Here is a 24,491-nt window from a genome sequence, read left to right on the forward strand (position 1 = left end):
ATGGCTACCTAACAACCCAGGGGTGAAATCTTGCAGGTTCTGACACGTTCTGCAGAACCGGTAGCAGACATTTTGAGCAGTTCGGAGAACCGGCAAATACCACCTCTGGCTGATTCCAGAGTGGGGTGGGAATGGGGATTTTGCAGTATCCTTCCCCTGCAGTGGGGTGGGAATGGGGATTTTGCAGTATCCTTCCCCTGCCACGCCCACAAAGCCATGCCTACCAAGCCATGCCACGCTCACCAAGCCACGCCACGCCCACCAAGCCACGCCCATAGAACCGGTAGTAAAAAAAATTGGATTTCACCACTGCAACAACCGTAGACAAATTCATGGAAGAGATGACCAACGATGGCTGTAAGCAGAGGTGGCATTCAGCCGGTTCGGACCGGTTCAAGCGAACCAGTAGCGGAAATCGTGGGTGGGCCCGGCCACCTGCCCTGGCTCTATGCTGTCCTACTTAGGCACATTTTTGAGGCCAGGCGCATGCACGGAAGGCGTTCACGTGAGCAAGGTGCATGCGCGGAAGGCCGGGCGCATGCATGGAGGTGGCACGTATGAGCGAAGCGAGCGTGCGCTCTCATTTTCAGTGCTGGGCGAACCGGTAGGTAAATTATGTGAATCCCACTTCTGACTGTAAGCTACCTCCAAGCCACATAAAAATCATGTCTCCCGATCGAGCTTGATTCCTAAGGACCTCAAGGATGTGTTGGAACAATTCATTTTCAATGACGTTACAACAATTAATTTTCAATTAAGTTAGAACCATGAATCAGTGGAACGACTTGACTCCAGAGCAGTGGTGAAATCCAATTTTTTTTACAACCGGTTCTGTGGGCGTGGCTTGGTGGGCATGGCAGGGGAAGGATACTGCAAAATCTCCATTCCCTCCACTCCTGGGGGAAGGATACTGCAAAATCTCCATTCCCACCGCACTCTGGGGGGGAAGCCAGAGGTGGTATTTGCCGGTTCTCTGAACTGCTCAAAATTTCCGCTACCGGTTCGCCAGAACCTGTCAGAACCTGCTGGATTTCACCCCTGCTCCAGAGGTTGTGGGTGCTCGAACGCTGGAGGTTTTTAAGAAGAGACTGGACAACCATTTGTTGAAATGGGATAGGATCTCCTGCTTGAGCAGGGGGGTTGAAGACCTACAAGGGTCTCTCTAACTCTGTTATCCTGTCCATTTTAACTAAACGAATGGTTGTAAATTGAGGACTACCTGTAGTACGTTAAAGGGACATCATATTTGAGGAAGCAGTTTATATATTTTTACATATGCCTTTTCCTACTACAGTTCTTATGGAACTTGTATTATTGTTGCTGCATAAGAGACGGGGAAAAAATCCTTTCTGGGTGACATTAAACCTGGCAGCAGAAGCTGTTAAATAAATGTCAATTACACTCCTATGCTGAGCTGCTTCCAACATCATTTTAAGTATGCAAAGCTTCTAGCAATTTCCTCCATTTGCCATTAAGATGAGATTTCTATAACTCTACTCTGGGCAAGAGTTTAAACCAGAAGTGGGTTTCAACAGATTCTGACCAGTTCTGGAGAACCGGTAGCGGAAATTTTGAGCAGTTCAGAGAAACGGTAGTAAAAATTCTGACTGTTTCCGCCCCCATCTATTCTCTGCCTCCCGAATCCCAACTGATCGGGAAGAAATGGGGATTTTGCAGTATCCTTCCCCTGGAGTGGGGAGGGAATGGGGATTTTGCAGTATCCTTCCCCTGGAGTGGGGAGGGAATGGGGATTTTACAGTATCCTTCCCCTGCCACATCCACCAAGCCACGCCCACAGAACCGGTAGTAAAAAAATTTGAAACCCACCACTTGGTTTAAACACTATTCAGTTCTCCTTATGCTGGGCATATGTGTTGATGACTCTTGTCTCCGTGCCATTCTGCTTAATAGAAATCCAATAATACGTACTTAATAAACAGGAAGACATCAGATTCCAGTGCAATTCAGTTATGCATTTGTTTTCCTTGCAGACTTCAGTAAAGATACCCAATAAACATCAGGAAGATGATTTAGTGGCAATAAGATAATAATCACTGGATGAGTCTTCTCCGATGATCAGGGCCTTGGCGAGACAAAGGGGCTTGTGCGGGGAAATGAAATTGGGGGGGCTGAGTCAGAGTTCCCAAAAGTTCCCTTTCTGGGTTAGTGGCCCAGAGGGGCGGGAAGGAGGGGCAGCAGGGCCTTTAAGCACGCATGCGCTGTCAGGCATAAATGCTCTGCCCGTGCCAGGGATCAGCTATAGCGCAGTAGTGCAGGGGTTAACCCAGACTCCCACCTGGTCAGCTCCTCCCATAGACCCCTCCTTACCTGAATCCCCGCCCACAGGTATAAAAGGTGGGCACACTACTCCATGTTCCAGTTCCTGATGCATTCCAGTGATGATGTGATGAACCTACAAATAAAAGGAGATATATTTTACCTGATGACTCAAGTCTCTTTATTGGGCCTGATCCACCATTCCTTGTAACAAAATGGTAGCAGAGGATGGTTGGTAAGGCCCAAAGATCCCAAGCCACAAGACAAGGACCCATACCTACCTGCACAATGGCGACACCTCCGAAGCAACGGGAAAGCAACCCATCGGACTCGCCAGGGAAGGCAGGAACCTCGACCACCCTCAAAGCCACCGCGACGGAGGAAAGGGGGGAGATCGAAAAAGGAAAAAGGGCCCACCACCACGATCAAGAGGAAGAGAAGCTGCGACTCGACGTCCTACAGCTGCTGAAAGAATGAGCCGGCGACAAGAACCTCCTTGCCGACCTGCGGAGCTTCATAATCGACTGCGAGGTGGCAAGGAGCGAAGAGGGCTCGGACTCCGAACTCGAGGAGCTGGACTCGGTGAGTGGATCGCCCAAAAGGGCACCCCCAACGGCCACCGAGCCCCGAAGCCCCGCTCCAAATTTGAAACGGCGGCCATCTTTGTCCACATGGTCGGACAAGATGGCCGACCCCCAACCAATCAACATACAGAATTCAAAATGGCCGGCGCGCGAAAAATGCCGGACCATAAACAATGATGAAAGTGACCAGGGAGAGGGAACCGAATCCGACTCCGACCCCTGGTACACCCCCAGCGAGCGACAAGTGGATAGGGCCATGAAGACCCTCGCCGCCGCGTAGGGTACCAACCAGTCAGTCAGGCCTACAGACACGGGTCAGGCATTTAGAGGGGGATTTGTCAGGCATAAATGCTCTGCCCGTGCCAGGGATCAGCTATAGCGCAGTAGTGCAGGGGTTAACCCAGACTCCCACCTGGTCAGCTCCTCCCATAGACCCCTCCTTACCTGAATCCCCGCCCACAGGTATAAAAGGTGGGCACACTACTCCATGTTCCAGTTCCTGATGCATTCCAGTGATGATGTGATGAACCTACAAATAAAAGGAGATATATTTTACCTGATGACTCAAGTCTCTTTATTGGGCCTGATCCACCATTCCTTGTAACATGCGCATGTGCAAACGGGGCCCACGTGCACGACTGAGGCCATGAGCACTTATGCGATGCAAACGAGTAGCGTCTGCATGGTGCTTGCAGCAATAGTAGTGCCCGCGCGGCACTCGTGGCGATGGTAGCGCCCTCGCAGTGAATGGGGTGTGTGCACCAGTGGTGGGATCCAAACATTTTTACTACCAGTTCTGTGGGCGTGGCTTGGTGGGCGTGGCTTGGTGGGCATGGCAGGGGAAGGATACTGTAAAATCTCCATTCCCTCCCGACTCCAGGGAAAGGTTACTGCAAAATCCCGCAGCCCACAGGTTGGGGACCCCTGGGCTAAGACATTAGACATGTATATGTCCAGAAGGGTCTCCCAAGGTGAGTAGGCCAAGATGGATACACCAGATTAATACCAATCACATCTGCCAACCCGCATTGGACCAGCATGACAGATTATGGTCTATTCCTTCCCTATGCCAATACAGGTAGTCCTCGACTTACAACAGTTCGGTAACCATACAAAATTACAATGGCACGTATGACAGTTCTTCACACATATACCCCTTGCAGCATCCCCATGATTACATGATAAAAATTCAGATGCTTAGCAACTGGTTCATACTTATGACGGATGCAGTGTCCAGGGGTCATGGGATCCGCTTTCACGACCTTCTGACAAGCAAAGTCAGTGGGGAAGCCAACTTCACTTCACAACTGGGTTACTAGCTTATTAGCTGCAGTGATTCGCTTAACAGCTGTGGCAAGATAGGGCCGGGGCCAAGCACTTCCACGCAGCCACAGGTGGACAGTGATGAGAGTAATGAGTCTTGGCTGGATCCATGCCAGTGTCGCAGAGATAAGCGTGCGCAACAGAAGAAAAGGCGTGCCAGAGATTAGGCTGAGTCATTGGACCACACCCCACAGAGTATAAAAGGGAGCGTGGTGGCCAGTCAAGCCTTGTGACGAACAAAGCTGAAAGCTTCCACGCCATTCTGCATTGCCGGACTTTTGCTATAGGCTTTGCTGGATTATATTTGGACTTGATTTACTCTGTAATTATTGAACATTTTACTTTGATGTACCAGAAGCGGAGAGAAGTTATCTCTTCCCTTTGTGAGTAATAAACTCTTGGCAGGCAACCACTAGGTTGCTGCCAAGTTCCGTTATCATAAGGAAAAGGATTTTGTCAGCTGGTTTGGTTTTTAACTCTTGGACGTCTGTTGGTATGTGTGTGTGGGACGGGGACAGAACAATTCTTTGCAATTAGTTTCCATCCATTGTTTCTTGCCTTGCCTTCTGGTGCTTTGGAAAATAAGTTAACCTCCATTCTTCTTTCTGGCAGACCATCAAATATTGGAACACTACTGCCATATCTCTCCTAGCCCTTCTTTTCACTACCGTGTTTCCAGTGGTGAAATCTAAAATTTGTTACTACCGGTTCCCTGGGCGTGGCTTGTTGGTGGTGGTGCTGGTGGGTGTAATGTGACTGGGTGGGCGTGGCCGAAGAAGTTGTAAAAAAATGCTTTTAAAAGCCTCTGACGATCCCATCTGAGTTGCCTGAGGCTTTTTTAAAAACTCAGCTGGGATCGTCAGAGGCATTTAAAAGAAAAAAAGGTTTTTTTTCTTTTAAAAGCCTTTGACGATCTCAGCTGAGCCGCGCAATTATCAAAGGCTTTTTTTTTTTACTTTTAAAAGCATTTTTTCGGCCAAAGAGGTTGTAGAAAAAATGCTTTTAAAAGTAAAAAAAAAAAAAGCCTCTGATGATTGTGCGGCTCAGCTGGGCATGGTGGGGGGGCTCAGGGATTTTTGCTACCGGTTCTCCGAACCACCCGCCTCCATCGCTACCGGATCGGGAGATCCGGTCTGAACCGGGATCATTTCACCCCTGCGTGTTTCCCAGGGGTGGGTTCTACTTACCTTTACTACCAGTTCGCAACAGGAGCACGTGCTTTGCTCGTTTGTGCGTGTGCACTTCTGCACATACGCAGAAGCTTCTGCGCATCCGCAGATCATACCTTATGACGTCCGGGTGGGTGGGTGGAGCCTCCCATTGCTTTAACTACCAGTTCGCAAGAACCGGACAGAACCGGGAGCAACCCACCACTGGTGTTTCCCCAAAAATACGATCTATCCCAAAAATAAACCCTAGCTTGATTTTAGGGTGCATGTAATATAAGCCCTACCCCCACCCAAAATAAGCCATAGTTAAAACCACGTCCATTCCGTCCCACCGCTTGGTTGTTGAGGTGGAGTGAGGTGCATGTCAGCATTCCAGAACAACCCAACTCCAATCAAAAACTCCGAGACAAGCATCATCTCAAAACTTCCATTTATTAGTGTAGGCATACTGGCACATCTGGGAAAACCTAAATCTGAAAGTTCCAGGTTTCCCCTCAATAAATCAAAACCCCAAATCCATCCCTTGCACCCATCAGTCCATCGCATGGCCCAATCCAACTTGAGCCACCACTGCAACCACTCCTCCTCCAGATGCAGGAACACCATGGCCTTGACCGAAAAGAAGAATGCTATTATGTCTAACTACAATTTCTCTACTACATCCCCCCCCCTTACTTTCCCATGCGTGAGAAGGTGGCAGTGTGGAAGCTTTTGGTGTTAATATAGCTTCCGAAGCTGACCGGGCATGCTTAAAAATCAAGGTAGGACGAGAGGGTGGATGGAGATGCAAATGGCCACAGAAGAAGTCAGACAGCAGCGTGACAGGTGTCAGGGCATAAGAGGCCTGGTGTTCTGCCCCAGCTACGGATCCCAAAGAACCCAGCACACACAAAGTCTGTATAAAACTTAATTTACTAAAATAACTCAGTCTTTTTCAAACAAAGGCTGTTAATAAACTTTCTTCACAATCTACAAGAATCCCAAGATAAAGTAATCACAATCTTACTATGGTTGGCAGAAAGCCCAGAAGCAATTTTGCAGAGAATCCAGATGCGAAACTAAAGTTGTTCCCGACAAATTGCTTCAGTCGGCGTTCCTCCTTAAATAGGCTAAGGGAGTGGCCAATTAGCCCCAAGCCTTACTCTTGCGGAGACCTCCTCCCGAGGAGCCACTCCTGCCTTTGGGCAGTTCTGCTTGCCCGTGCATTGAGAAGAGGCTCCTCCTCTTCGTCCTCTTCACTTAAAGGAGCTTCTGGAAGTTCTGAAGGCCCTGGCTGAATCCCTGCCTCTGGCACCACATCTTCTCCAGCCTCCTCACTGTCCGACTCGAGCGCCAGCTGCACAGGCTGCTGGCGCAGCACCACACCAGCCTCCTCGCTGTTGGAATCAGCGACTAGCTGCACAGGCTGCCGATGAGCCACAACACCTGGCTGCAATGGTCCTAAGGTAAGCGGGTAAGACACCCCCCGAAAATAAGACTGGGTACTTATTTTGGGGCCCAAAAGAAAATAAAACCGGGTCTTATTTTTGGGGAAACATGGTAGACTAAGTTCTTCATATGTTTTCATCTCCAGCTTCCTAATTATGTAGGACCTGTATATCAAGGGGGTTGGACTAGAAGACCTCCAAGGTCCCTTCCAAACCTTGTTATTCTGTATTTGGGAAGTTGCCAGGAGACAAGACAGACTTGAAGGGCCCTGCAGCGTCTCACGATTTTGCTAGTCAGTTATTCTAGCCAGCTACCATATGTTCACTTCAGTTACCAAACTGCCCACCTGCTCCATCACTGTGAAAAGACCTCCATTGTAGCATTTCTGCAGTTGACATGGAAAATTAATCGCTCGGTTCAGAAGAAGTTGCCGTCAAGAACAAACAGACACCCACACTTGTACGCCATGCATTTTTAAAATATCATCAGTAATAAAACTGTAACCTCAAGCCAATCAACCCTTTGCGTCTTCCAGCAAGGCTGATTAACTTGATTCAGATTGAAAACCGAGTTCTGGCCTCAACAATAATGCTTGAATAAGAAACTGAAATGGGACAGGATGAAAAATTGCCATCCCGCATCTCCAGCTGAAAATGCTGTGAAGCAGTAAAACGCTCTTTGATTTATGGGCTCGCAAAACTTCCTCAGCGGAGTTCAAGGTAGCTCGTAAGAATAAAAGACATGAGTGACAATTCTAATTAAAATTTAAAAGCAGAAATAATGCCACAAATAGAATCAAAAGGATAAAAATGAGTGAATCAGTATAGATGGTCCTTGACTTGCCACCACAACTGAGCCCAAAATTTATGTTGCTAACTGAGACAGGTGTTAAATGAGTTCCTTTTTTGCCACAGTGGTGAAGTGAATCATGGCCATTGTTGAGTTAGTAACATGGTTGCAGTGGTGGGATTCAGCCGGATCAGGCCAGTTTGGGCAAACCAGTTGTTAAATTTCTGGCTGGCTCCTCCCCTCCCCTCCCCTCCCCTTCCAGGAGTCCCCTCGCGCCCCATTTTGGCTCCCAGGTAAGTGCAGGGAGGCCTACTAGGCCCAAAATGGGGTGCAGGGGATGTGGCACGGCTCTCCCGCAGCCCGTTTTTGTTCCCAGGAGGCTGCAGGGAGGCCTATTAAGCCCAAAACAGTGTATGGGTGGAGCGGTGTGCCCCCCGTGGCCCGTTGTTGCTACCAGGAGGCTGCAGGGAGGCCTACTAGACCCAAAACAGGGCACTGGGAAAGGCGCATCCCCCCCATGGCCCATTTTTGCTCCCAGGGGGGTGCAGGAAGCTGAGTGCTGCCTGTCACACCCCCTGGCCAAGCCCACCATGGCCACGCCCATCCGGCCGGTCATTAGGACAGAGAACCGGTTGTTAAATTATTTGAATCCCACCACTGCATGGCTTCCCCAATGACTTTGCTTGACCCTATCTAACCATCTCCTCTTCTCCTGTTCCCTTCTCCTTTTGCCTTCCATCTTCCGTAACATCAGGGTCTTCTCCAAGGAGTCCTCTCTTCTCATTAGGTGGCCAAAGTATTTGGGCTGCAGCTTCAGGATCTGTCCTGCCAAAGGACAGTCAGAGTTGATTTCCTTTAGGATCGACTGATTTGAAGTCCAAGGGACTCTCAAAAGTCTTCTCCAGCACCACAATTCGAAAGCATCAACGTTTCGACACTCGGCTTTCTTTATGGTCCAACTCTCACAGCCATACATTACTTTTGGGGAAACCATAGCTTTGACTATATCAAGGGTCGGCAACCTTAAACAGCAAAGAGCCACAAAGGTCCTAACCAGAACCCCCCGTTCAATTCTGAAGCTGACCGGAAGTCCTTTATTCCTCTGCCGACCAGAAGTACAGTTCCCTCCACCATAGAGTCTCCTCCTAGCACGGTGTCCTTTTTCCTCTACCTATCCTAACCGAAAGCCCTATCAATTGTGGAGCCGACTGGCAACAGGAAGCCTCAGTAGAGGGATGAAAGAGCCACATGCGGCTCCAGAGCTGCAGGTTGCTGACTCCTGGACTATATGGATCTTTGCTGGCAAAGTGATATTTCTGCTTTTAAATATGCTGTCTAGATTTGCCATAACTTTCCTCCCAAGGAGCAAGCTTCTTTTAATTTCATGGCTGCAATTGCCCTCTGCAAATGGATGGAAACTGAACAAGGAGAGAAGCAACTTAGAACTAAGGAGAAATTTCACGATAGGAAAATGTGGAGGAACCCCTGGTGCAGAAGCATGCATTTCTGAACCAAAAAGGAAAAAAAAAAAAAAGATTGAACAAGGAGAATATTTTACAAATAGATGCAGTTAAAAAGCTACAACCAGTGCTGGTTACCCTGATGCTTTGGATGTACAGCTGTTTACAGAAAATGAAGTATATTCTTGTGCTGAATGCTAATATAGAGGGGGGAAAAAAGAACAGGACTGCTATTATCTGCTATAAAGAATTCTTTGTGTTGCTTCAATATACAACTGAGCCACAGGAAGGCTAGGAGGAGAGGTAGTAATTAAAGTTCTTTTCTCTGTCTGCCTTGTTTTTTTTTTCCTTGAAGAATCCGCTATTGGAGAGAGGCTTAAAAATAGGCAAATCTGGCTTAAAAATTTGTTTTAAAAAGCTTTCCGTCTCCTGCTCTTATAAAGATATCGTCTTCCCTTCGAGACAGGGGTTCCCCAACCTCGGGGCCACAACCCAGTGGTGGGATTCAGCTGGTTCAGGCAAACCGATTGATAAATTGCTGGCTGGCCCCACCCTCCCCTTCCAGGAGTCCTCACGCGCCGCATTTTGGCTCCCAGGTAAGTGCAGGGAGGCCTACTAGGCCCAAAACAGGGCACAGGGTGCAGCACGGGCCCCCCATGGTCCATTTTTGTTCCCAGGAGGTTGCAGAGAGGCCTACTAGGCCCAAAACAGGGCACGGGGTACAGCACGGGCCCCCCATGGTCCATTTTTGCTCCCAGGAGGTTGCAGAGAGGCCTACTAGGCCCAAAACAGGGCACAGGGTGCAGCACGGGCCCCCCATGGTCCATTTTTGCTCCCAGGAGGCTGCAGAGAAGCCTACTAGGTCCAAAACAGGGCGCAGGGGGGTGGTAGCCCCCCACGGCCCATTTTTGGTCCCAGGGAGGTGCAGAAGGCAGAGTGCTGCCTGTCACAGCTCCTGCCCACGCCCACCATGGCCATGGCCATGCCCACGCCCACGCCCACCCAGGCGGTCATTAGGGCAGAAAACCGGTTGTTTAATTATTTGAATCCCACCACTGCCACAACACACTAGTGGACCATGAGGTGTTTGCAACTGGGCTGCGGAAATGGCGGACAAGCATGCATGTGCACCAGGCATCCCCACTTGCGCGAGCAGCGGGTCGAGCGCACGCACATGCACTCCATTTGCGTGAGTGGCAGCATCACATGCACGGCACTCACAGAAATAGAGTTGCGCGTATGCTTGCCGGCTACTCGCGTGGAAGCATCCCCTCTCATCCTCCCCCACCTGTCTGCAAAGCTGGAAAGGTTGGGGAACTCTGGTCTAAGACAGTGGGCCCCAATCTTTTGGGCACCAGGAACCAGTTCCTTGGAGAGAGGTTTTTCCGTGGACTGGAGGAGCGTGGTTTTGAATGCTGCCTGCATCCCACAGATGGGGTTTCGCTTGTTTGTGAGGACCAATTGCTGGCATGCCATGGACTGGTGCTAGGGGTTGGGGACCTCAGTCTAAGATATAGCCTGGGCAGGGGGAGAGCTGCTGTTTTGCATGTCATCTATATATATAAAAGCCAAATACCACTCAGTCATCAGGAAATCTCCAGAACAGTAAAGCCTACAAACTTGAAATTTGGCACGTATGTTCCTCTTGGCTTCTAGGTGGTCGCTAAGAAAGGATTTTTTGAAATGACAGTATTATATTCACATGCTCTGATGCTAAAGAATTAGACGTTCTACTCCCCCTCCTCACCTGAAAAGAACTCTGTTCCAACTGCCAGTTGCCTTATATTAACATGCTCTGATGCTACCCCCTTCGCTAAACCGGGCATGGGTGTGGCCAACACAATGACTCATCTGGCCTGCAGGCTGGGACATTCTACTCCCCTTCCCCCTCTGTTCCAACTGCCAGTTGCCTTATATTAACACGCTCTGATGCTATGGAGTTACACATTCTACATTAAGTTTCAGGTTGTGTCAATTTATCACGCCCAATCACATAGTTTCACAGCGAAGCACGGGCGTCCAGCTAGTTGAACTATATTTCCTAGGTTGGGCCTTGAATCTTCAATGAAAAATTACGGACATAGTTAGCAAATGGGGAAAGGATTACGGATAGTCCTTGATTTTTGACAATTGAGCCCAAAACTTCCATTGCTACCATAAATAAGACAGTTGTTAAATGAGCTTTGCCCTGTTTTACAACCTGTCTTGCCTCAGTTATTAAGCGAATCACCGCAGTTGTTAAGTTAGTAAGATAGTTGTTAAGCGAATTTGGCTTCCCCCATGACTTTGCTCATCGGAAGATCACAAGAAGTGATCTCCGGACCCCGGAACACCGCATCCGTCATAAACATGAGTCAGTTACCAAGCATCTGAATTTTGATCATGTGACCACAAGGGATGCTGCAATGGTCGTAAATGGGAAAAATGGTCATAAGTCACTGTTTACAATAGAAAAAGTGACTTACAATATATATATGCTGGTATACCAAAAGGAGTGGGAGAGCTGTCCAGAGTCAAAATAGAGTGTGTTTTGCACACCCTCTGCTGGTGTAAAGTTCCCATCTTCAAAAAGCTTTAAGATTTGAACAGTGAGAAAGCAGCAGTTTTAAAAAAGAAACAGGATCAGTGGTCGATTTCAAAAATGTTTACTACCGGTTCCGTGGGCGTGGCTTGGTGGGCATGGTAGGGGAAGGATAACTGTAAAATCTCCATTCCCTCCCCACTCCAGGCAAAATCCCCATTTCTTCCCGATCAGCTGGAACTTGGGAGGCAGAGAATAGATGGGGGCGGGGCTAGTCAAAGGTGGTATTTACCGGTTCTCCGGACTACTCAAAATGTCCGCTACCGGTTCTCCAGAACTGGTCAGAACCTGCTGAAACCCACTTCTGAACTGTATGGATACTGATTTTTATCTCACTGTTCAATGAGCAGTATTTGGCAAGTGATTCTATTTTAATCTTTTTCTGGTGGAAAATGGTTGCAACGTTGCTACAAATATAGAAAAAACTTGGTATTCTTATATCATCCTATATCAGGCAATTGAAAAGTACTGGTATCTGGAAAAAGGCGGTATTCTTCGAATTATCAACAGTAACTGAGTTCAAACTGAGTTTTATTTAAACATGCCTTCATCCCAGTAACTGGGATAATATCGATCATCTGAGAAACAATAAAATAATAACAATAACAATAATAATAAATTATTATTCCACTGGTCATTAGCCCTGTGGGGAGGGCCCAGGGGGAGGGCCTTCTCTGTGGGAGCCCCTGCCCTGTGGAATGAACTGCCCCCGGAAATGCGTAAGATCTCCGACCTCCGTGTATTTCGCTGTGCCCTCAAGACCCTGCTGTTCCGCCCGGCCGGGCTATCAACGTAATGATTTTTAAATTGGGTGTTTTAAATTTTTGGGGTTTTAAATCTGAGCCGAAATTATGTAATAATTTTAATTATTTTTAACTGATGTCTGTCTTTGTGCTTTTAATAGGCTGTACACCGCCCTGAGTCCTTCGGGAGAAGGGCGGTATAGAAATAAAATTATTTATTTGTTTATTTATTTATTATGTAAAAAATACGACTTTCCTGTATCCAAAAAGTCATGGGAACATAAAGTGGAAAAAGTTATAGAAAATGAGAAGGTGAAGATCTTGTGGGACTTTCGAATACAGATGGATCGTCACTTGGAACACAACACGCCAGATATCACAGTTGTCGAAAACTGAAACGTACAATTTATTGACATTGTGGTACCAGGAGATGCCAGAGTCAAAGAAAAAGAACTGGAAAAAAATCATGAAATCTCGCGACCTGGCCATCAAAACTACACGGCTATGGAAGAAACAGTGATACCCATTGTCATCAGGGCACTTGGTACCATGTCCAAGAATTTTATAAGATACATCAACAAATTGCAGCTTCCTGCAATAACACCAGTGGAACTGCAAAAAACTGCGCTACTTGGAACATCGCACATCTTAAGAAGGTACTTGGTTGATACCTAGGACGCTGGCAGCAACCCATATCAACCATTAACACCAGTCAATGGTATTTGTGATGCATTTTTGAATGTTTAGTTGACTGAGTTTCATGTTTAATGAATACAGTAAATAATAAATAAAATAAAATAATAAAAATAATAAGCAAAAAAATGAACAAATGAAAATTCAGAAGGCAAACTGAATAGACACTTGGGTCTTTTTCTGCCATTAGTTTTCGATGTTCCCACGATTATTATTTTTTTGTCATCCTTCAGCAATATTATTAGGGTGGTGTAACCAAAAAAAAAAAAGAAATTAGATCATAACAGGCATCATCGATATAAAACTACAATCAAAGCAGAAGAATATTGCTTGGGACAGGAGAGGGCAAACTTCCAGACGTTCAGAAGAGATAAATTTAAAAAAAGATGGATTTATTAATGTCCCTTTTTGAGCCAAAGATTTCAAAGTTGCCAGGTTAGAAATACGCAATCATATACTATATAATACAGTGGTCCAGTGGTGTGATTCAGGTAATTTAACAACCGGTTCTCTGCCATAATGATTTCTTCCAACAACCAGTGTGCCAAACCGCTCAGAAAGTTAACAACCGGTTCTCCCGAAGTGGTGCAAACTGGCTGAATCCCACGATTGCAGTGGTCCCCAACCTTTCCAGCTTGGTGGCCCGGCCCGAGGGTGTGTGTGTGTATGTGTGAGTGGCAGGTGCACATGCGTGCACAGCTCCCTTCGTGTGAGCGATGTGCATGCATGCCAGGACAGGTTCCAGAGAACCTGTAGCGGAAATTTTGACTAGTTTGGAGAACCGGCAAATACCACTTCTGGCTGGCCCCAGAGTGGGGTGGGAATGGAGATTTTGCAATATCCTTCCCCCAGGAGTAGGGAGGGAATGGAGATTTAGCAGTATCCTTCCCCTGCCATGCCCACCAAGCCACACCACGCCCACCAAGCCACGCCCACAGAACCGGTAGTAAAAAAATCTGGATTCCACCGATGCACGCTTCCACTCGCATTGAATGGGAGCTTTGCGCACGAGAGGAGGGTGCTTACATTCACACGGGAAGCTCCACTCGCACGAGAGGCAGGGCGCTTGCACATGAAACTCTATTCATGGAAGGGGGCTTTGTGTGCGAGCGCATGCACCTTCCGTTCACAAGTGGAGCGTCACGCATGCGTGCTTGACCATCTCTTCCAAGGCCCAGTTTCGAACGGGCTGTTGCTCAATAGTGGGCTGCAGCCTGCGAGTTGGGGACCCCTGATATTCATTGTATAAATGAATAACTAAGGAGTCTGGTGGCGCAGCAGACTAAACTACTGTTAAAAGTAGCACTTAGCTGCCAGCTGCCTGCAATTACTGTGAGTTCAAATCTCACCAGGCTCAAGGTTGACTCAGCCTTCCATCCTTTTGAGGTAGGTAAAATGAGGACCCAGTTTGTGGGGGCAATAAGCTGACTTTGTATAAAATAGAAAACCGTTTATGGGGGGCCAAAAAAGCCCTACTAAGCAGGTATATACAAAAGTATGAAGGCTATTGCTTAACACATTGTAAGCCACCCTGAGTCTCTGGAGAAGGGCGGCATATAAATCAAACTAATAAATAAATAAATAAATAAATAAATAATCAGAATAAGTAAAAAGTGAAATCACCAATGAGAAGAAACAGACAATTTGTGTGTATGTGTGTGTGTAGTCCTTGACTTACAACAATTCATGTAGTGACCGTTTGAACGTACAATGGCACTGAAAACAGTGACTTAGTTTTCCCACTTAACGACTGTTGCAGCATCCCCTTGGTCCTATTGTTAAAATTCAGACGCTAGGCAGCTGACTCGTATTTATGATGGTTGCATTGTCCCGGGGTCATGCGATCCCCTTTTGCGGTTTTCTGATTGAGTAAAAGTCAATGGGGAAGCTGGATTCACTTAACAATTGTCTTACTAAGTTAACAACTGCTGTGATTCACTTAAACAACTGTGGCTAGAAAGGTCGTTAAATGGGTCAAAACTCAACAAATGTCTCGCTTAGCAACAGAAGTTTTGGACTCAGTTGTGGTCATAAGTCGAGGATTACCTATATGTTACCTCTAGTAAAATGTTTTCTCAGTTGCAATGGATGGCTGTGAAAGTTGGACCATAAGGAAGGCTGAGCATCAAAGAATTGAGGCCTTTGAACTCTGGTGCTGGAGAAGACTCCTGCGAGTCCCTTGGACTGCAAGGCGATCCAACCGGTCGGTCCTAGAGGAGATCAATCCTGACTGCTCTTTAGAAGGCCAGATCCTGAAGAGGAAACTCAAATACTTTGGCCACCTAATGAGAAGGAAGGACTCACTGGAGATGAGAAGCCTAATGCTGGGAAAGACTGAGGGCAAAAGAAGAAGGGGACGGCAGAGAATGAGGTGGCTGGATGGAGTCACTGAAGCAGTCGGCGTGAGCTTAAATGGACTCCAGAAGATGGTAGAGGACAGGAAGGCCTGGAGGAACGTTGTCCATGGGGTCGCGATGGGTCAGACACGACTTCGCAACTAACAACAATAACAACAAAGTAAAATGTTTATCTTAAAATGGTTGAAAAACATTGCACTGTCAAAACTAAGGTCTTTTTTCCCCCCTAAATACACAAATATATTCTCTAGTTCACCACTTCAAAGGCTGCTACTCCTTAAATAATCTTGTGCACCATGTCAGAGGACCCACAAAAGTCTCTGGAACACATATAGAGCAGGGTGAACATAAAGCCCATTGTGCTGTGCCTAGAGATTACAGTGTCTGATTATATCCAATTTAAGCAGAACTAAAGAAACCATATTATGCTCAATTCAATCTGTGAACTCAGCTAACTACTGTTTGGTCACTGAAGCATTAAGCAATAACTTAGCCTCCGTATGAATTTAGTGACTCCTTTAGATATCTTTTTCTCTCTATCACACTGTTTATTTGTAAAAATTTATTGACTGTCCATCTTACCACAGGGTTACTCTGGGTGGCTTACACTGTCAAACTAGTTACTAAGTCTGCATTACTATTAATCTTCTCATCGTTCCTATCACCCATCTCCTCCCACTTATGACTGTATGACTGTAACTTTGTTGCTTGTATCCTTAAGATTTATATTGACTGTTTCCCTATGACTATCATTAAGTGTTGTACCTTATGATTCTTGACGAATGTATCTTTTCTTTTATCTACGTATGCACCAAGACAAATTCCTTGTGTGTCCAATCACACTTGGCCAATAAAGAATTCTATTCTATTCTATTCTACAATATTACAATATTAAACTTTGCACTTAAGACTTATATACTGCTTCATAGTGCTTTACAGCCCTCTCTAAGTGATTTACAGATTTATGTATTGCTGTCGCATTTGTGAAATTGCAAACAGGTGCAAATATGTCTACCTCGCTGTAAAATCATTTCTTAGCAAGGTGGCCCAAGAGAATCGAGGCATGGTGGTACCCAATCTTCCCTAGTTGGCTACTGCCCATCCTGACTTGAATATTCCTTCTAAAGTCATTTGTGGCATCTTTGCTTCTGCACATCTCCATATTCTTCTGCTTTGTCAATGTCTATGGAGATTCTCAGCCATCCAAGGTCATGGTTGTCCCAAAAGTGTTTTTTCAAGAGGCAAGTGGACTTTCGGGTTTTCCTTTGAAGATGTTTCGCTTCTCATCCAAGAAGCTTCTTCAGCTCTGACTGGATGGTGGGGAATGGAAGGATTTAATGCAAGGAGCATAACGCACATACTTTTTAAAAACACACTTTTATAAAACTTAACAATTTAACATGTATTCCTCTGCAGGAAGTTAGCACCCACCCCTTTCCTAGAAGAATGAAATATTTTAGGAAATATGAAAAAGGCAGAATATTATGTTTCCCTGGATGAGAAATGGAGAAGCATGTTTTAAAGACGAAGCAGCTCCCAACTTCCTGCCCCCTCCACCCTTTGTCAATGGGCCAGAGGCAGAAACTCAATTCCCTCCCATCTTTGTCAATGGACCATCATCTGCAACACAATAGGACCCATCTAGCAACAGAAACTCACCACATGGCACCTGGGAAGATTACATCAGCCAGCAAGGCCAGCTAAGACCCCCCACCCCCTGGGAGTCTGACAACCAATCAGGATACTCTTTCGGGGCCCCAGGAAGTTCAAAGCCAGAGAGGGCATAAAACCCAGGGACTCACTGCATCTCGGCCCCTTTTTCTGTACAGGAACTCAAACCATGTGATCCTGTCCACCATTAAACCATCTTTCCAAGCAGTCTCCATGTTTCCAGTGTCTTTTTCCCCACTTGGAGCTGAACCCAGAAGGATATTTCTTCAAACACCTCTAAGAACTAGTTTTAAAAAAATTATTTAGATTTTTTTTTTTTTGCTGTCCATCTCACTTTAAGGCAAACCAATCGAATACTGCAAATTAAATACATATAAATAATGTGTTCTTCTGAGAACTATTATTTATTAAGATTAGTTTGCCCCCCCATGTTGCTTTGAGGCAAACAAATCTAATATTGTAAAATAAATACATAAATAAACACAGATTCCTCTAAGAACTATGTATTTCCCCATCAAGCCACCTGCGTTTTGCCTAAACAGTGAGATGGATTTTAACACGAGTAAATTTTATCTTTTCCCCAAACGGGAAATTAACCATGGATCGCAGGTCTTGAGCCCATTTTCTGCCCATCCACATTTTGTGCCTTAGGTACCCAGTGAATTCTCAAAAGCTTGTTTATTACAGTGGTGGGTTCCTCCCGGTTCGGTCCGATTCGGCAGAGCCGGTAGCGGTGACGATATGATGTCACCGAACCGGTTCTCCCCACCCCGCCCTCCCACCCCCCCATCCATGTTATTCTTATCTTTTATTTGGTCCCACCCCCAAGCTATTGCTGCCTCCTGAGTCCCAGCTGATGACTAGAGGGGAAAAAACTGTTTAAACTCTTGCCGCGGGGCTTCAAAGCAAACAAATGAGTCGGGTCGTAAATGCGAGGACTGGTCGTAAGTGCGAGGACCTTCCAGAAATGACTCTGACCAGCTAGCCACGCCCACCTAGTCACATGACCTCCAAGCCACACCCACAGAATAAGCCACACCCACAGAACCGGTAGTAAAAAAATTTAGAACCCACCCCTGGTTTATTACTACGACGCTCGACGTGCCCCTTGATCTTGCAAATACTGATCGTGATCATATGGGTAGTTCTCGATTTACAACCACAATTGAGCCCAACATTTCTGTTGTTAAGTGAGACATTTGTTGCAAAGTTGTTGTTTTTCAAGAGGCAAGTGGATTTTTCTGGTTTTTCTTTTGAAGACGTTTTGCTTCTCATCCAAGAAGCTTCTTCAGCTCTGACTGGATGGTGGGGAATGGAAGGATTTATATTCCTTGCAGACAGCTGGCCATTTGCATCCTTTTAGCAGGGACAATGGTTTGAAAGAGGGGGTTAGAGGCCATCTATGTCAAAATTGAACAGCCCTCTCTCAACAAAGGGGGATGGATACAACATCATTTCTCTCCACTCTACAATACAGTTCTTTCAACAGTTCTAAAAAGGCTCCACACCAATTTGCACCACTCAGGTGACCCTGAGGACACAGATAAACCTCCAGGTGACCTTAATGATCCGCTAAAAGGATGCAAATGACCAGCTGTCTGCAAGGAGTATAAATCCTTCCATTCCCCACCATCCAGTCAGAGCTGAAGAAGCTTCTTGCATGAGAAGCAAAACGTCTTCAAAAGAAAAAAAAAATCAGAAATTCCAATTGCCTCTTGAAAAAAAAAACACCTTTGGGACAAGGTGGCCAGGGGAGCTTTCTATCAGGTTCGTCTGATTCGCCAGTTGCGACCCTTTCTAGATCGGGACTCCTTACGCACAGTCACTCATGCCCTTGTCACTTCTCGACTGGACTACTGTAATGCTCTCTACATGGGGTTCCCCTTGAGGTGCACGTGGAGGCTCCAACTGGTCCAGAATGCAGCTGCGCGGGTGATATTGGGAGCGACATGGCGTTCACATGTAACACCTCTCCTATGCGAGCTGCACTGGCTCCCGGTGGTCTTCCGAGTGCGCTTCAAGGTGTTGGTTCTTACCTTTAAAGTGCTCCATGGCTTAGGACCTGGGCACTTACGAGACCACCTTCTGCAACCAATAACCTCCCACCAACCAGTACGCTCCCACAGGGTGGGCCTCCTCAGGGTACCATCACTAAAGCAATGTCGACTGGTGGTTCCCAGAGAAAGAGCCTTTTCTGTGGGGGCATCTACCCTTTGGAACAGGTTACCCCCAGGGATACGAATGATCCCAGATCTTCGTACTTTCCGTCATGCACTTAAGACCTTCCTCTTTCACCAAGCCGGGCTGGCATAAATCTCTTCTAATTTTTCTAAATCTTTATGCTGAAAATTCTTAACCGATGAACCAAATTGGCTTAATCATCTCATATTCACATTTTATATGTATGTTATTTTAACTGTTCACCGCCCTGAGTCCTTCGGGAAAAGGGCGGTATAGAAATTGAATGAATGAATGAATGAATGAATGAATGAATGAATGAATGAATGAATGAATAAATAAATAAATAAATAAACAAACAAACAAACAAACAAACAAACAAACAAACAAACAAACAAACCATGACCTGGATGGATGACAGAATCTTCACAGACATTAAGCAAGATAAGAGAGATTTGTTCAGTGAGTTTTGCCCCCATTTTACGACTTTTCTTGCCACCGTTAAGGGAATCCCTGCCGTTGATAAATTAGGAACCTGGATGTAAAGCGAATCTGGCTTCCCCGTTGACGTTGCTCATCAGAAGGTCGCATAAAGGGGATTCACAATGATCTTGGGACACAGCCAAGGTCATCAATAGGAACCCGCTGCCAAGCATCTGAATTTTGATCATGTGACCATGGGGAAATCGCCGCAAATGGTCGTAACTGTGGAAAAAACGGTCCCAAGTCACATTTTTTTTTCAGTGCCATTGTAACTCTGAACAGTCACTAAAGGAAGTGTTGTAAGTGTAAATTGAAATGTATATTAGATAACAATTTTAAAAAAAGAGAGAATTAAGTGTAATTGCTAAAGTTTAAGACTTGTTGAAATGGGTCTAGATATTAAGGAATATAGATAAAATTTTTATTTATAAGTTGAAATAAAAATAAGAGTTTACATATGTGGGAATTAAGATTTGTGGTGATAAAATGTGAGGTAAATACTTTGATTAAGAGGTTAGAATATTTTTAAAACTTGTGTTTTTGATTTTTAGGTTAAAAGATGTACGGGAGGGAATTAATCTAGATAGAATTTTGATTGATAAATTGGATATAAAAAAACGAGTAGAGTTTATTTGGAAATTAAGGTTTTGGGTGATACAATAGACTGGTTTAGAATAAGATGTTAGAATTGGTGTTAAAAATTTTGAGTTTTGATTTTTAATTTTAAAAGATGTAAACGGGGAAATTGAGAATAGAGCTTGTTAAAGGGACCTAAGCGATTGGTACCTATCTATGGCTGGCTCAAGACTTCGTTCTTAAAAGATTTATTTTATGTTTATGTTTGGAAAAAAAACAATAAAAAATATTTTTCCCAAAAAAAAAAAAAAAAAAAGGAAGTGTTGTAAGTGGAGGACTGTCTGTACTGATCATTTGCAAAAATAAATAAATAAATAAATAAATAAATAAATAAATAAATAAATAAATGACGTGCGGGGCCGCTCCCTCCCTCCGAAACACCCAGCGCTGCGCCGTGAAGATAACGGCGGAGGGGAGGGGGGGGCTAAGAGGGAGCGTGGGAAAACCGGCGCCGGCGGCACCAACACGAACGCGCTTTCCGGAGGACCGCGCGCCGGCCCCCTCCCTCCCAGAGCCCGAGCTGCAGACCATAGATTGAAATCTGCATACCAGAGGGTCTCCTCCCCCACCACGACCTCCGCCTTTGTTGTGTCCGCTCTAGGATTCCCCGCACCCGTTGGTGGTCTTGGCGTTTTTTTTTTCTCTCTCTCCCCTCCTCCTCCTCCTCCTCTCTTCGGCTCTCTCCGACCTCCGCGGTCTGAGGCGGCGGCGGCGGCGGCGGTTTCTGAGGCGGCGGCGGAGCGGAGCAATCGAGAACCATCCGCCAAAATGGTGAGCGGTACCCCGGGCGAAAAGGCGCGATACCCCGAGGGGAGAAGGCCGGCGACCTCCTGGCAGCCCCATTTGGTGACGCGGGCGCCCTTGGGGTCCGTACCAGCCCTTCTTTCCTGGAGACCCCACCCTGGCCCCGGCCTCTCCGACAGCCATTTTCAGGGCAGTTGGTCGCTCTCTCTCTCTCTCTCTCTATTACCCCCCACCCTCCAGCCGCCGCCGCCGCCATTCCTATTGCAGGACCCATGTCAGGATGATGTCAGTGACATCCTCCCTAGAGGATGTGGGGTATTTGAGGGGGGGGGGCAGGGAGGAATTGCCTGATTAAAAAAGGGTTGCCCACTAAGGGTGGGCTGGATGCTGGAAGATTGTTGGGGGAGTGGGGGGTGGGTTTCCTCCTTGCGCTGCTTGCCAGGGACTACAAAGCCCATCATCCCTTGCGCTGAGGATGAGCCCAACACAGCTGATAAAAAGATCCACTTGGATGCCTCATTCCTTTAAAAAAGCTGGAAGTTAACTCGGGCATCATCATGGCAATATTTTATTATGGTTAAGGTTGGCTGCACAGCCAGCCAGATGTTCAGGGCTGGATTTGGCATTTTGGGCCACCTGTGGAGGTCCCTTCCCAACCACCCAGGATAGGCAGATGAATAATAATAATAATAATAATAACAATAATAATAATAATAATAACAATAATAATAATAACAATAATAATAATTGGAGCCCTTGGAGCAATACCCAAAGGGCTACCCCGCTATTTAGAAATTCTAAATTTACTGGACTTGAACATGTTGACTCTACAAAAAACCACCTTACTCGGAACAGCTTACATCCTCCGACGATACCTTAACAGTTCTTAGGTCCTTGGTTAGGACTCGAGCTGCTGAGCTATTAACCAGCCTCAAAGGCTGTGAATCTCACTAAAGATTAAATAATAATAATGATGATGATGATGGTATCCGTCGCAGGATGTAAATTGTTCCAAGGCGAGAGCGGTCTTTTTTGCAGTTGAGGATTTTTGTCAAAGCCAGTGGTGGTTCAAATAACGCTCCAGATGTTTTGGGATTGCACCTAAGGCACCTTATTGCTATTGATACTTACTATCTCTGCTTCCTTTTGCCACAGTTGCTCTCTACTTCTATTTGCGGCTCTTTGTATTTTGCGATTTTTTACCATTCTTTCTCTTCTAGGCTGCAATGTTCACTTTCCAGACTATTTATCATTATTATAATTATTTACTGAAGCATCTGAGCAGTGCAAGTCCTTTTCCCCCCCTCCAATGTCTCCTCTAATATTTTTTTAAAATCTCACTATGAGTTGGACACTGTTGTATATGATTGTGGCTTTTTTTTTCCTCCTTGATTCAAGGGGATTTTCCTTTGATTGCTAGCATTGTTTACAATATTGGCCTGTTAAAGGGCTATTCTGTAACATTGAAGAAATATTTGGAAGAATATGTCCTGTATGTATTGGCTATCCAGAACCCCAAAGATGATATATTTGCTTTAATTTCCCCCCCAAATCATTTATATTTTAGATATGGACTTCTTTCTTGATATTCTAAATAGCTTCATAAATGCCCTCCTTCCTCTATTATTCATATACTAAAAAATATCATCTGTTTATGCTCATCCTAGTACATGTTCATTGCAGTGACTTTTGTGGGTCCCTTGAAATACTGCACAAGGTTATTTAAGGCACAAACATTTGAGGTGGTGAACTAGAGAACACATTATGTATTTAAAATAAGTAAATTAATTGCTATCTTTTTCTATGTCAATTCTCTGAATTGTCCAGTAAAAAATTAGCTGTGTTTTCTTAGTATCTTTTATACTGCAGTAGGAACTGCAAGAATGTTGGGGGGGGGATAGTTTCCCCACCCCCATCTGCATAGCTTTAAATAGCTGCAGAATGTAGCAAGCGTATTTAAAGAAACACAATCAGAATGTTGCATTTTACCCAAAGACAGAATGAAGGTGGCTTTCAAGGATGAGAATTTATATTTAGAGTATTTAAAGTGTTAACTGTTACATGCTTTCTCAGTAATCCTTACCTATAAAGTAGACTCGTAACATTATCCTTGTTCTGAGAGTCTGTGTGGCTCTAATCTGGTTTATTTAGTATAATATTGGCATATTTTAAGAGAAAGCAGTAATTTCTTAAATTCACGTGTCCTAATCCTTGCTGGGTTTATTCTGAGATGTCTTGAACTGTCTAAAATAGAGCCTGTTTCCAAATAAATGTCTAGACTTTTGCCACAGATATTTGCACAAAATGGCTGAGTTTCAGGTAGCATTTCAATTTGTGTGGATAAACCACATTTGCTGGGTATATGTACTGTCCTATGCGCTCCCTCCCACAATAATCCATGTTATAACTTAAGGTAATGAACATATTCATACAACATATGACAATGGCTGCATTCTGAAAAAGATTCTGAACCACAAACTGTCCAACTCTCTTGTAGTCCAGCATAACATGTGCAAATGTGCATTAAGAATTGAGCCTTATATTATTAACAGAATTGCAAGGGACCTTGGAGGTCTTCTAGTCCAACCCCCTGCTCAAGCAGCAGACCCTATACCATTTCAGACAAATGGCTGTCCAATCTCTTCTTAAAAACCTCCAGTGATGGAGTACCCACAACATCTGGAGGCAAGCTGTTCCACTAAGTTAATTCTAGTAACTATGTGAAGAATTCTCCTTAGTTCTAGGTTGGTCCTCTTGTTGATTCCTTCCCATCCATTGCTTCTTGTCCTGCCCTCAGGTGCTTTGGAGAATGAGTTGAGCCCCTCTTCTTTGTGGCAGCCCCTAAAAAGTTGGAAGACTGCTATCATATCACTTGTAGTCCTCCTTTTCATTAAACTAGACATACCCAATTCCGGCAACCGTTCCTCGTATGTTTTAGCCTTCAGTCCCCTCATCATCTTTTTTGCTCTTCTCTGCACTCTTTCTATATTTCTATTCTATTCTATTCTATTCTATTCTATTCTATTCTATTCTATTCTATTCTATTCTATTCTATTCTATTCTATTCTATTCCACTCCACTCCACTCCACTCCACTCCACTCCACTCCACTCCACTCCAATTCCAATTCCAATTCCAATTCCAATTCTTTTCTATTTAATTTCCAATCCATTCCATTCCATCTCCCCAAATCAGCGTGTCATAAACTAAGAGTCCAAGACAGTCTGCATCAATTTGAAAGTGTGGGCTGGATGGCACCAAGAATGCCATACAAAAGAATCCTACCTGGATTCTTTTAAGGGCTCTACCTTGCTATGAAGAAAGAGTTTTAGGAAGGAGCCTGGTTGCCTCAGAAGAGAGTTTTGTGGCAGGGTTC

The 24,491-nt window shown here is 45.4% G+C and overlaps 1 protein-coding gene across 1 annotated transcript in view; it reads left to right on the plus strand.

Moving 5' to 3' along the window:
• Nucleotides 1-20,740: 20,740 nt before the first annotated feature.
• LOC117655976 (elongation factor 2-like) overlaps nucleotides 20,741-24,491 on the plus strand; it is a 41,506-nt gene continuing 37,755 nt past the window's right edge. The window contains exon 1 of the mRNA XM_060690761.2: nucleotides 20,741-21,143. Within this exon, the coding sequence (XP_060546744.1) occupies nucleotides 21,141-21,143 (3 nt within the window). The 5' untranslated portion in view covers nucleotides 20,741-21,140. The remainder of the gene's footprint in view (nucleotides 21,144-24,491) is intronic.

This window comes from Pantherophis guttatus, chromosome 2 (assembly GCF_059756535.1).
Source record: "Pantherophis guttatus breed Tessera chromosome 2, ASM5975653v1, whole genome shotgun sequence".
NCBI classification, from domain to species: Eukaryota; Metazoa; Chordata; class Lepidosauria; order Squamata; family Colubridae; genus Pantherophis; species Pantherophis guttatus.